General features: G+C 40.3%; 1 protein-coding gene across 1 annotated transcript in view; it reads left to right on the top strand.

The window, feature by feature from the left end:
* Positions 1-540: 540 nt before the first annotated feature.
* Positions 541-13,185, top strand: part of rock1 (Rho-associated, coiled-coil containing protein kinase 1) — a 169,370-nt gene continuing 156,725 nt past the window's right edge. The window contains exon 1 of the mRNA XM_072255733.1: positions 541-1,390. Coding sequence (XP_072111834.1) covers positions 1,298-1,390 — 93 coding nt within the window. The 5' untranslated portion in view covers positions 541-1,297. The remainder of the gene's footprint in view (positions 1,391-13,185) is intronic.

The raw sequence follows: 13,185 nt of genomic DNA, 5'->3' as shown, positions 1-13,185 counted from the left end.
GATACTTGATTAATCAGGGCATTAAGGGAAAAGGTAGGTGATTGAGGCTGAGAGGCAAATGGATCAGACTCAATGGGCCAAATGGCTTAATCTGCTCCTATATCTAATGGTGTAAAATGTCGACTATGCATTTCCTTTGTCAAAATGCATTGATCCTTTAGCAGCTGATTTTTCCCTCTGGATTCCAACATCTGCAGCTTCTTATATCTGCTCTCTGAAATGTCGATTAGCTTCCCATGGCTTCTACTACTTTCGCCCTTCGCAAAAAAAAAGAATTCTGGGTGAGTTCTCCACTTTTGAGGGGCTAGCCCCAGTTCTGGTTTATTCTAGAAACACAGTTCCCTGTAATTGTACTTCATAGATATTTTCCATTCAAATCTTCCGCCGCCCACAACCAGGCCAACTGCACGCTTCCCCGGCGCCGTCAACTGACGCATGCGCGCTGCATCAGAAGTGGTTTGCGTAACTGGCACATGCGTCGTGCGTTCGGGCCGGGTTTGCGTAATTGGCGCATGCGTCTTGCGTTCGGGCCGGGTTCCTGTGAGTGTTTGAACAGGAAGGCGGACATGTTGATCAGGAAAAGAAAGTTGCAACTGACGGCTGCATTTTCAGGAAGGAAAAAAATTGTTCTGCATTTTTGTCGTCTTTGAGAAAGAACCCGGAGAATTATAATCTTCGTTGCTTTTTGCTTTGAAACAAGTTTAATAATTAATTTAAATGAGCTGCTGGTTTTGTGATCTACGATAAGCGATGTGCACAGAGGATGTTAAATGCGCGCCGTTCAATACAGTCTGAAGAAACATTTGCAGAAGTTCATTTTCCTGAACTGAAGCTGTCAAGATACCAGATGTGTTGTTCAGGCCTTATATAACTGGAGGCTGTTACAGGAGCTTGAAAGTGTGATTTCCTGCAAGTTGAACTTTTAAGGCAAAATTGCACATTTCTACTGTTTCAATACGTAGATGATGAATGTATATATTATATAGGGTATATTTTTAAGTGCAGGTCAGAATACTTTTTGGTAAATAAGTCACTGCCCTCTTAAGTTTTGAAGAGAAACGGGAAGTCTATTTATTTTTAAATGCGGCAAAAATTCTCAGAAACTTCATGGGAGGTTTTATGGTTCCGAGTGTTGGGGAAAAAATGTTGGGTGAAGCAATGTCGTGAAGCGGTTTGCGACGAGTGTTAAACCCATCTTTTCGAGGCTTCTGAAAGGACAGGTGTCATATCGGAAGTGCTTATTTTATATCAATTTTGTTTACTTTAATTGCAACAAAACTTAAAATATCAGGACACGATGTCGTCTGGAGAAAATTTGGAGGCTCGGTTTGAAAAAATTGAATCCATGTTAAAGGATCCCAAGTGCGAGGTGAACTGCGAAAGTTTGCTGGTAGGTGAAGTCTAATGCATTGCTTGTGATACACCAGCTGTCTTGATCGTGTGTAGATGTGAACTTTCAAGTACAGTATCACACCGAGATTTATAATGGATAGTTTTCAGAAATTTATCATTTTATATTTCTACCAACAGTGATCAGTGAGATTGTTTACGTTTTAATCTAATCAAATTCCCGTTTGAATTTGATTTGTACAGTATTTTGGAATAATTAAGTACTTCTGATAATGTTTTTCTAATAAGGCACCTTAACCTTTCAAGTTAAAAGTTCCCTGTACATTGATTATCAAAGTGCAGTATACAACGTTGAATTTCGTCGTCTTGCAGGCAGACGCAAAACAAATACAATCGAACCCACTTTAAAAACATGCAGCAAAGATTGTCAAACACCCAATGTGTGTTTAAAAAAAAATCAAATCGTGCAAACAATAAAAAGGAAATAAGTAACACAGAGCATGAATCGCGGTGAATGAAGATTTCAAATTACGGAGTTCACAACCACGGAACTAGTTCAGCGATGCAGCCGGTCCAGGAGGCTGTCGGCTGCAGCTACCGAGCCAGTTCAGCGCTGAGCTTTTCTTTATTGCCAACATAGAAAAATTGAGTTGTTGGGTTTTAAAATGAGATCAACTGATTAGAAGTATTCTTATGATCAAGAAGGCGATTCAGCTAAAAGTATTGTAATGAGAATTACTGCTTTTTTAAATTTAAAAGGTGCTAGGGTGGTTTTGGATGGAGCAAGGGAGATTGAAAATGTTAATTTTTATTTTCTATAATTGTGGTTTGATATACACTAAAATAATTTTCTGGGTGTTATCAAGATGTTTTTTTTCTGGGCAACTACAATGCTTACTGTTGCATGTCCCATTTTATGGCAATGCCTTGATTTCAAAAGGGTTTTGTCTGCAAAGCATTTTGGGACATTCAAACATAAAATGGAGTGTATAAATGCTCATATTTTCGTTGTGTGTTTTGGATAGTCTGGAGATCTGCATCTGTAATCCTTTTTAGCCACCATATTGTTTATGCCTGGTTTAGTCTCTGTGTTTGTTCATTGGTACTGTCCAGGTGCTGAGAGGGCCTGGTGATGGTGTTTGGTTTTGAGGTTGTCCTTTCTTTTGAAAATGGTAGATTGTGTGGCACGTGCTTTGTGATAATTTTATTTCATCAAATTAACTCTTAATGTTTTCTGGATCTTGCTGCACTTTATCTTGACACTGATGGCACTGTACTTAATTGCAATTCTAAAATAAGCCAGATTCACTAATGTTCAGCAACTCCTTGGGTTCATTCTGAAACCCTGTTGAGGTTTCTCATTTCACCAGTTATCACTTTGTATATTTGGATAGTCAATCGCTTTAATCTAATCCCTTCATAATTTGAAATCTTCATTCACTGAGTAATTTCCCTTTTAAGGGGAAAGCATCATCTTGCATATGAAGGAAGAGAAAACTACAGACTAATAATGAAAGTTTGCTTTTGGAAAGCATATGTCAGATTCTCTTAATATCCTTTATTTTCATCAATAGCCTTCATTTCAACATAATGTCACATGAAGTTTTCATTAATGAAATTCCATTGCTCAAATCTATTCCTCAAATAATGAATTAATTTGGCCCTTTTTAGACAATACCTGGAGAACGTTCAATGATGGGCTGATATAGTGAAAATTTTTGTGCCATGCAATAGAAATCTGCTTGGTTATAAAATTTAAAACTCAACTGAACCACAGTCAACTTGATTGCTATATGATCTTGAGCACATGGCAACTCTAGCTGTACCCAATTGGAAATAATTGCTTTGTCCTAAACATCCATCCCACATTTGCTACTGAAAACTACCTTGTTTTACATAGAACATGGAGTAGTACAGCACAGTACAGGCCCTTCGGCCCACATTGTTGTGCCAACCCTCAAATCCTGCCTCTCATATAACCCCCACCTTAAATTCCTCCATATACCTGCCTAGTAGTCTCTTAAATTTCACCAGTGTATCTGCCTCCACCACTGACTCAGGCAGTGCATTCCACGCACCAACCACTCTCTGAGTAAAAAACCTTCCTCTAATATCCCTCTTGAACTTTCCACCCCTTACCTTAAAGCCATGTCCCCTTGTATTGAGCAGTGGTGCCCTGGGAAGGAGACGCTGGCTATCCACTCTATCTATTCCCCTTAATAGCTAGTATACTTCTATCATGTCTCCTCTCATCCTCCTTCTCTCCAAAGAGTAAAGCCCTAGCTCCCTTAATCTCTGATCATAATCCATACTCTCTAAACCAGGCAGCATCCTGGTAAATCTCCTCTGTACCCTTTCCAATGCTTCCACATCCTTCCTATAGTGAGGTGACCAGAACTGGACACAGTACTCCAAGTGTGGCCTAACCAGAGTTTTATAGAGCTGCATCATTACCTTGCGACTCTTAAACTCTATCCCTCGACTTATGAAAGCTAACACCCCATAAGCTTTCTTAACTACCCTATCCACCTGTGAGGCAACGTTCAGGGATCTATGGACATGTACCCCCAGATCCCTCTGCTCCTCCACACTACCAGGTATCCTGCCATTTACTTTGTACTCTGCCTTGGAGTTTGTCCTTCCAAAGTGTACCACCTCACACTTCTCTGGGTTGAACTCCATCTGCCACTTCTCAGCCCACTTCTGCAACCTATCAATGTCTCTCTGCAATCTTTGACAATCCTCTACACTATCTACAACACCTTTTTTCTCTTTTCAAGTTCTGTCAAAGAAATTTAACCCTAAAACATTATCACCTTTCATTGATGTTGCAATATGCTGACAGTTTTCCAGTATTCTGTCCTAATGGTGTGTTTGCGTGGGATTGTGCATTGAGTATACTCTGATCATTTTGAACCCATGTTTCTCAAATTTTTGCCAGGAAATTGAGTTGCAGCTTGAGAGTGGGCTTGAAGGAAGGACCACTGCATCAGTTTTGGATTTATAATTTCTGCAGCTTTCAGTGGGCTTCACTATGCGTGATGTTAGGGCACAAATAACACCACCCAGCTATCTGAATCTGGAGTGCTTGGTTCCAGCTAGAACTCAACACCTTAAATGTGTGTTTAAAAAATAAATATACACCTACCCTGAGTTGAATGCTTGTTTGTTGTTTGAATTTTCTGAGAAAGCATCAGCTCCAACTGAACTATTCACTGTATGTTCTAAATGCCCTTCAGACACATGCTTGACCGCAGAGTGCTGTTTCTTGTCTGACAATTTCCAGCAAGACAAGTCAAAGCATTTTAGATTAGTGTTCAATAGCATTATCACTGGTGAGATTCCTCCATTTCTAACATTGTTTGTTGTAATGATTTAGCAGAAACTTAATTAGGCAGATCAGGGCAACATCGAAGGTGGATAGGAGTTTCAAAAATCTTAATATTTTTTGTAAAATGCACCAGCCTTCAGAGTATGTTGTTACATTCAGAGTATAATGTACTGTTTCAGGTCATTGAAGGCGGTGGGAGAGCAATATATTTTTTAAAGAAGCTGGCTCTTCACATCTTTCTTTCAGGATAACCTACCAATGTCAAGAACTTCACATTTCATTAGCTGCTTTAATTCTCACCATCAGCTTTGTATTGAAATCTTTCATTGAGTTTCATTCACTTTCTTGTGAGTGGTGCAGTTGAATTTGCCTGCAGTGATACCTCAGCATTGCAGTTTGCCCCTACACAACTTGTTATAATAATAACAGAAAATGGTGGAAGCTTTCAGCTGGTCAGACATTCATCTCTTTCTTCAAACATTCTTCTGTCAACCGTCTTCTATATCCTCTAGTTTTTGACATCCTTGCCTATGGAAATAGATTCTGTGAATACCTTTGATTTTAAGTAATTGTATCAATTTCCTTCTCGTATCGTGACTGCTCACCTTCACAACCATTATTCAGTTTTTTGGAGAAAAAGGAAATTCTGGAGTGACTCAATAGTTCAGGAGCAATCGTTAATTCAGTTTTCTCCCCCATGTTTCTGGTTTCCGATATTGCAAAGAGGGAAGGGTTGGACAGAATAAAGGAAACATTTTGCAGCAGGATGAGACCCAAGTTTGTGTGGGTAATATAAATGCTGTTGATGCTACCCCAAGAGAGTGATGAATGTTAATATCATTTGATCTGCCCAGTGAAGTGTAAGTATAAGGACATGAATGAGGGCAACGTAGCAAAAATGAAACAAAAGTTGGAACCATGACTTGCAGGACACAGCAGTTTCTGAAAATTCTGATGATGAGAAATGCTGAAATGCTCATCAGATCAAGTAGCACATGTAGGGAGGGAAAAACTAAGTTGATATTATATGAGTCCCAATGAAGGATCTTGGCCCAAAACATCAACTATTTACTCTTTTCCATAGATGCTGCCTGGCCTGTTGAGTTCCTCCAGCATTTTATGGGAGCTGCTTTTGATGTTATATGTGGACAACCTTGTGTTATATCTGGCTAGTTCAAACAGTTTGCTGATTTGTTTATTGATTTCTAATGGCTGCAATGTGTCTAGATAGAAGATGCAATGCTCTTCTTTGAGCTTGCTTTTGAATGCTATCTCGGCCACAGGTACAGGTGAGAGCGAATTAAAATGATAGGCAATAAAAGCTCAGAGCACTCAATGGATTGATTGGAGGTGTATTGAAAAGTAGTCAATCAGTTTACATTTTTATCACAACAGAGAGGAGAGCACGTCTGGTGCATTGAATGCAGTTCATTAAAGTGCAAATAGTACAAGTGAATTGCTGCTTCAGCATGACTCCCTACATTAGATGTCATGGGGAAGCACCTTGTGTTATAAGGCAACTGTCATTATTTTTTTGCAACACATCCTCCCTAGGTAGACCTTTGGGATCACAAGTGACTTACTTCCACTTTACTAGTTTGTGGGTTTCAAGACAGCAATGTGATTAGAGGGCTTGTGGGATGGAGAGCTACCATAGGTTATAGAAGTCTGAGAAAGACTTCAGTAAAGTCGAGAATTTACGTAGAAAATGAATAAATAATAAGTTAAAATATTAAATAATATATTATATAATTAGTACAAAAGCAAGGAAATCCTTTTGCATTTGTACAGGGCCCTGGTGAGACCACACCTGGAGTATTGTGTGCAGTTTTGGTCTCCAGGGTTAAGGGAGGACATCCTGGCTGTGGAGGAGGTGCAGCGTAGGTTCACTAGGTTAATTCCTGGGATGTCCGGACTGTCTTACGCAGAGAGGTTAGAGAGACTGGGCTTGTACACGCTGGAATTAAGGAGATTGAGGGGGGATCTGATTGAGACATGTAAGATTATTAAGGGATTGGACAAGATAGAGGCAGGAAATATGTTCCAGATGCTGGGAGAGTCCAGTACCAGAGGGCATGATTTAATAATAAGGTGTAGGTCATTTAGGACAGAGTTGAGGAGGAACTTCTTCTCCCAGAGAGTTGTGGAGGTGTGGAACGCGCTGCCTCAGAAGGCAGTGGAGGCCAATTCTCTGGATGCTTTCAAGGAAGAGCTAGATAGGTATCTTATGGATAGGGGAATCAAGGGTTATGGGGACAAGGCAGGAAGCAGGTATTGATAGTAGATGATCAGCCATGATCTCAGAATGGTGGTGCAGGCTCGAAGGGCCGAATGGTCTACTTCTGCACCTATGGTCTATTGTCTATAATATACACTGCATGCCAACTGCTATGTGATTGGGTTAGCCGCATCTCCTTAGGGAGTAGCTTACAATGTCTTCAGACATTTATGTTTGGGTATATTTTGCTAAATGTGAAAATGGGACTTTCATTTATAAAGGTTGGGTCTTGCTGATTTAGAAAGCTGAAAACCTTTTAAGAATTTCACATTACTTAATGGCTGTGAATGCTCAGTTGATGATTAGACGCAAAATAATATGGGTATAGTACAGGGAAAAGGTGTTGAAGTTGTTCTTGCTGTTGTACTGTTCCGCAAAAAATTGCCATTTATTACCTCGGACTTTACTGATCTTACAGCAGTTCCTCCTCTGTACTTTCTGCCACCATCTGCAATATGCCACTAAGTTTGCATTTCTCACCTCTCCTGCAGAGTCATAATGGATCTATTCAATCAGAATTAGGTTTAATATCACTGACAATGTCCTGAAATTTATTGTTTTGTGGCAGCAGTACGTTGCAATGCATAATAAAAAACTATCAATTACATTAAGAAAAATATATATGTACAAAAAAGAGCTAAACAAAGTGAGTTTGTGTTGGTGGTTCATTTTCCATTCAATGGCAGTAGGGGAGAAGCTCTTCTTGAAAAGTGATGCTCTGGTTCACTCTTGCATTTATGATGGCACCCACTTCAGTTCTCTTGGCATCTTTTCGTACAATTGTACAAGATGCAGATCTGACCTTTCAGCACCCCCCCCCCCCAGCACCTTCACACATACTTAATTCATGCACTCTTTCCACATGAAGTAGCAATTGTGCTACGTCCAATGTTCTGTTCTCCATTCTATAGAATGGATGTGGTCATCCCCCTGTTTTGAAAACCAAATCTAGGTTAGAAATTGCTTTGCAGAATTCCATTGTGCAGTCTTCAAAGATGTGATCGTGACCATCCTTTTGCCTGCCACACTAATTCTTATCTTGCTCCCACTCTGACTCCTGTCTTTTGGCTCCTGCATTAAATTTGTTTTGTTCTTCATTGGAACCAAAAACCAGCACCCACATGTACCACCTAAGTATTTTGTAATCCTTGGATCTTAGCTTTGAGGTCAATATTTTTGTCAGGGTGTAGCAGAGTTGGCCGGTACTGGTTATCACTGCGCTGTTAACTGGTTTATTTCTTTATAGGTGCTACTGGACTTGCTGGCTATTTCCAGCATTGTGCTTATTTCACATTTTCAGCTTTAGGCAGTGTTTTTCAGTTTTGTTTCAATTCCAGTGTTACTTTCTATCTCTTCCCCCCCCCCCAACACAACACTTCTGTTTTTATTCATTTCCTCATATTGATATCCTCTTGAGACATTATCTACAGTTTACAGGCCATCACTACCTTTTCTCAGCTGGCATGGACCCCATTTGTGCCATTCAGTCTTCTCTGGTTTCCATCTTGTCACAACCATTCCCCTTGTTCTCCCCATTTCTCCCCTTCACTAGAACTTAAAATTTAATTTCTAAAGTTTCTTAATTCTGAAGAAAGGCTTTTAATTTGAGACTCTAAACTTCGTTTCTTAATTCACAGATGCTACTTAACCTACTGAATCTTTACGGTGTTTTCCTGTGATCCATTTAGGAATTTTATTTTTTATATAGGAAACTAGGCAGACTAGGCAAGCAATTACAAAGTCAGTATCTGATTTTTTTTTATTCTCTCCAGTCCTCATGAAGGGGCTAGGCCCAAAATGTCGATCATATTGTTTTCCATGGATGCTGCCTGGCCTACTGAGTTCCTCCAGCATTTTGTGTGTGTGTGTGTGTGTGTGTGTGTTGGTGCTGCTTGGATTTCCAGTGTCTGCAGATTTTCTCTTGTTTGTTCATTCTAATATTTCAACATCCCACAGGCTTTCTCTCTCACTAACAAGGGAGGGACAGATATCACTCTTTCCACAGCGGCAGGGAACATAACAGTTGCTACTTCAATGTTAGACAGTTTGAAGCATTGCTTTTTATTTCAAGTTCCCTGACTCAAGAATCAGCAGATTGATTACCGAACACAGAGCCCTCTGATAGCCACGTTCACTGTTTTCCATGTTCAATCTCCTATATATAATCATATAACAATTACAGCACAGAAACAGGCCATCTCGGCCCTTCTAGTCTGTGCCGAACTCTTACCCTATCCTATTCCCACCGACCTGCACTCAACCCATAACCTCCATTCCTTTCCTGTCCATATATCTATCCAATTTAACTTTAAACAACAACATAGAACCTGCCTCCACCACTTCTGCTGGAAGTTCGTTCCACACAGCTACCACTCTCTGAGTAAAGAAGTTCTCCCTCATGTTACCCCTAAACGTTTGTCCTCTAATTCTCAACCCATGCCCTCTTGTTTGAATCTTCCCCACTCTCAATGGAAAAAGTCTAAACACATTAACTCTATCAATCTCCCTCATAATTTTAAACACCTCTATCAAGTCTCCCCTCAACCTTCTACGCTCCAAAGAATAAAGACCCAACTTGTTCAACCTTTCTCTGTAACTTAGGAGATGAAACCCAGGCAACATGTTAGTAAACCACCTCTGTACTCTCTCAATTTTATTGACATCCTTCCTATAATTCGCTGACCAGAACTGTACACAATACTCCAGATTTGGCCTTACCAATGCCTTATACAAATTCAACATTACATCCCAACTCCTATACTCAATGCTCTGATTAATAAAGGCCAGCAAACCAAAAGCTTTCTTCACCACCCTATCCACATAAGATTCCGTCTGCAGGGAACTATGCACCATTATTCCTAGATCCCTCTGTTCTAAAGCATTCTTTAATGCCCTACCATTTACCATGTATCTCCTATTTTGATTAGTTCTACCAAAATGTAGCACCTCACAATTTTCAGCATTAAACTCCATCTGCCATCTTTCATCCCACTCTTCTAACTGGCCTAAATCTCTCTGCAAGTTTTGAAAACCTACCTCATCATCCACAACACCACCTATCTTAGTATCATCTGCATACTTACTAATCCAATTTACCACCCCATCATCCAGATCATTAATATATATGACAAACAACATTGGACCCAGTACAGATCCTTGAGGCACACCGCTACACACCGTCCTCCAATCTGACACACAGTTATCCACCACCACTCTCTGGCGTCTCCCATCCAGCCACTGCTGAATCCGTTTCACTACTCCCATATTAATACCTAACGATTGAACCTTCCTAACTAACCTTCCGTGTGGAATCTTGTCAGAGGCCTTACTGAAGTCCATATAGACAACATCCACCGTTTTACCCTCGTCAGCTTTCTTAGTAATCTCATCAAAAAATTCAATAAGATTTGTCAAGCATGACCTTCCACGCACAAATCCATGTTGACTGTTCCTAATCAGACCCTGTCTATCCAGAAAATTATATATACCATCTCTAGGAATACTTTCCATCAATTTACCCACCACTGACGTCAAACTCACAGGCCGATAATTGACGGGTTTACTCTTAGAACCCTTTTTAAACAATGGAACCACATGAGCAATACGCCAATCCTCCAGCACCATTCCCGTTTCTAATGACGTTTGAAATATTTCTGTCAGAGCCCCTGTTATTTCTACACTAACTTCACTCAAAGTCCTTGGGAATATCTTGTCCGGACCCGGAGACTTATCCGCTTTTATGTTCCTTAAAAGTGTCAGTACTTCCTCTTCTTTAATTGTCATACTTTCCATAACTACCCTACTTGTTTCCTTTACCTTACACAATTCAATATCCTTCTCCTTAGTGAATACTGAAGAAAAGAAATTTTTCAAAATCTCCCCCATCTCTTTTGGCTCCGCACATAGCCGTCCACTCTGATTCCCTAAGGGACCAATTTTATCCTTCACTATCCTTTTGCTATTAATATAACTGTAGAAACGCTTTGGATTTATGTTCACCTTACTTGCCAAAGCAGCCTCGTATCTTAGAACATAGAACATAGAATAGTATAGCTCTTCTAGCTTTTCTAATTTCTTTCTTAAGATTCTTTTTACATTCTTTATATTCCTCGAGTACCTTATTAACTCCAAGCTGCCTATACTTATTGAAGATCTCTCTCTTTTTCTGAACCAAGTTTCTAATATCTCTTGAAAACCATGGCTCTCTCAAACTTTTAACCTTTCCTTTCAACCTAACAGGAACATAAAGATTCTGAACCCTCAAAATTTCACCTTTAAATGACCTCCATTTCTCTGTTACATCCTTCCCATAAAAACATTTTCCCAATCCATTCCTTCTAAATCCTTTTGCATCTCCTCAAAGTTAGCCTTTCTCCAATCAAAAATCTCAATCCTAGGTCCAGTCCTATCCTTCTCCATAATTACACTGAAACTAATTGTATTGTGATCACTGGACCCGAAGTGCTCCCCAACAAATACCTCCGTCACTTGCCCTGTCTCATTCCCTAACAGGAGATCCAACACTGCTCCTTCTCTAGTTGGTACCTCTATGTATTGCTTCAAAAAACTATCCTGCACACATTTTACAAACTCCAAACCATCCAGCCCTTTTACAGAATGGGCTTCCCAGTCTATGTGTGGAAAATTAAAATCTCCCACAATCACAACCTTGTGCTTACTACAAATATCTGCTATCTCCTTACAAATTTGCTCCTCCAGTTCTCGGTCCCCATTAGGTGTCTATAATACACCCCTATAAGCGTCACAACACCTTTCCTATTCCTCAATTCCACCCAAATAGCCTCCCTAGATGAGTCCACTAATCTATCCGGCCAGAGCACCGCTGTTATATAATCTCTGACAAGCAATGCAACACCTCCTCCTCTTGCCCCTCCTATTCTATCACACCTGAAACAATGAAATCCTGGAATATTTAGTTGTCAATCACACCCCTCCTGCAACCACGTTTCACTAATAGCTACATCATCATATTTCCAGGTATCAATCCATGCTGTAAGCTCATCCACCTTTCTTACAGTGCTCCTAGCATTAAAATAGATGCATTTAAGAAACTCTCCGCCTCCCACTCTCTGTTTATCCTTAATTGAGCAAACAACTTTGTTATCTTCTTCTTCTTTTTTCCCTTGCATCAACCTTCCCTCTCCTAGTCTCCTTAATTTGATTCCCTCCCCCCAACCATTCTAGTTTAAAGTCACCTTAGTAGCCCTTGCAAATCTCCCTGCCAGGATATTGGTCCCTCTATGATTCAAGTGCAACCCGTCCCCTTTTTACAGGTCATGCCTGTGCCAATAGTGGTCCTGATGATCCAAAAACCCAAATCCCTGCCCCTTGCTCCAATCTCTCAGCCACGCATTTATTCTACATCTCATTGCATTCCTACTCTCACAGTCGCGTAGCACAGGCAGTAATCCCGAGATTACTACCTTTGTCGTCCTTTTTTTTCAACTCCCTTCCTAACTCCCTATATTCTTCTTTCTGCTGCACTTCAGTACGTGACACTGATGAGAATCCGTGTCCTCAGAACTGCGCAGGCTTCGAAGTCGCCTGACTTCAGGTCAAACCTGGACATGCCAAAATGAGGCTGATTGGCGAGCTTCAAGAACGGGAACTCGCCGTCATGCAGAACCGCAGTGTTTGAGTGCTGCTGTAGATCAAAGATCCCAATAGGACCCCAGTCAGAAAAGGAAAATAGAGACATTAGAATAGGAAGAATTTAACTTTTATGTTGATGAGCTACGAGAAATCACCCTCTGGTGCCATCTTTAGGTTGATAGATTCTTGTTTGGTCAGGGCAAGAGATTGGGATTGAGAGGGAAAAATGGATCAACCATTATGCATGATCCATCAGGCAGAGCAAACTTGATGAGTCAAAAATCTTCATTCTGCTCCTATATCTTGTGGTCTTATCTGTGAAGTTACTAACCATACATTGTACATTCTTCAACTAATACCAAAGAAGATACTAAAAGCTTTTTTTTAAGTATATGAAGGGTAAAAGAGTGTCTAGGGTAGATATAGGACCGAGAGAAAATGACGCAGGAGATATTGCGATGAGAGACACAGAGATGGCAGAGGAACTGAATGCGTATTTTGCATCACTTTTCACAGTGGAAGACATCTGCAGTATACCGGACATTCAGGAGTGTCGGGAGTGAAGTATGTGCAGTGAAAATTGCAACTGAGAAGGTGCTCAGGAAGCTTAATG

Source organism: Mobula birostris, chromosome 1 (genome assembly GCF_030028105.1).
Source record: "Mobula birostris isolate sMobBir1 chromosome 1, sMobBir1.hap1, whole genome shotgun sequence".
Classification (NCBI taxonomy): Eukaryota; Metazoa; Chordata; class Chondrichthyes; order Myliobatiformes; family Myliobatidae; genus Mobula; species Mobula birostris.
This window is presented reverse-complemented; position numbering and strand designations above follow the sequence as displayed.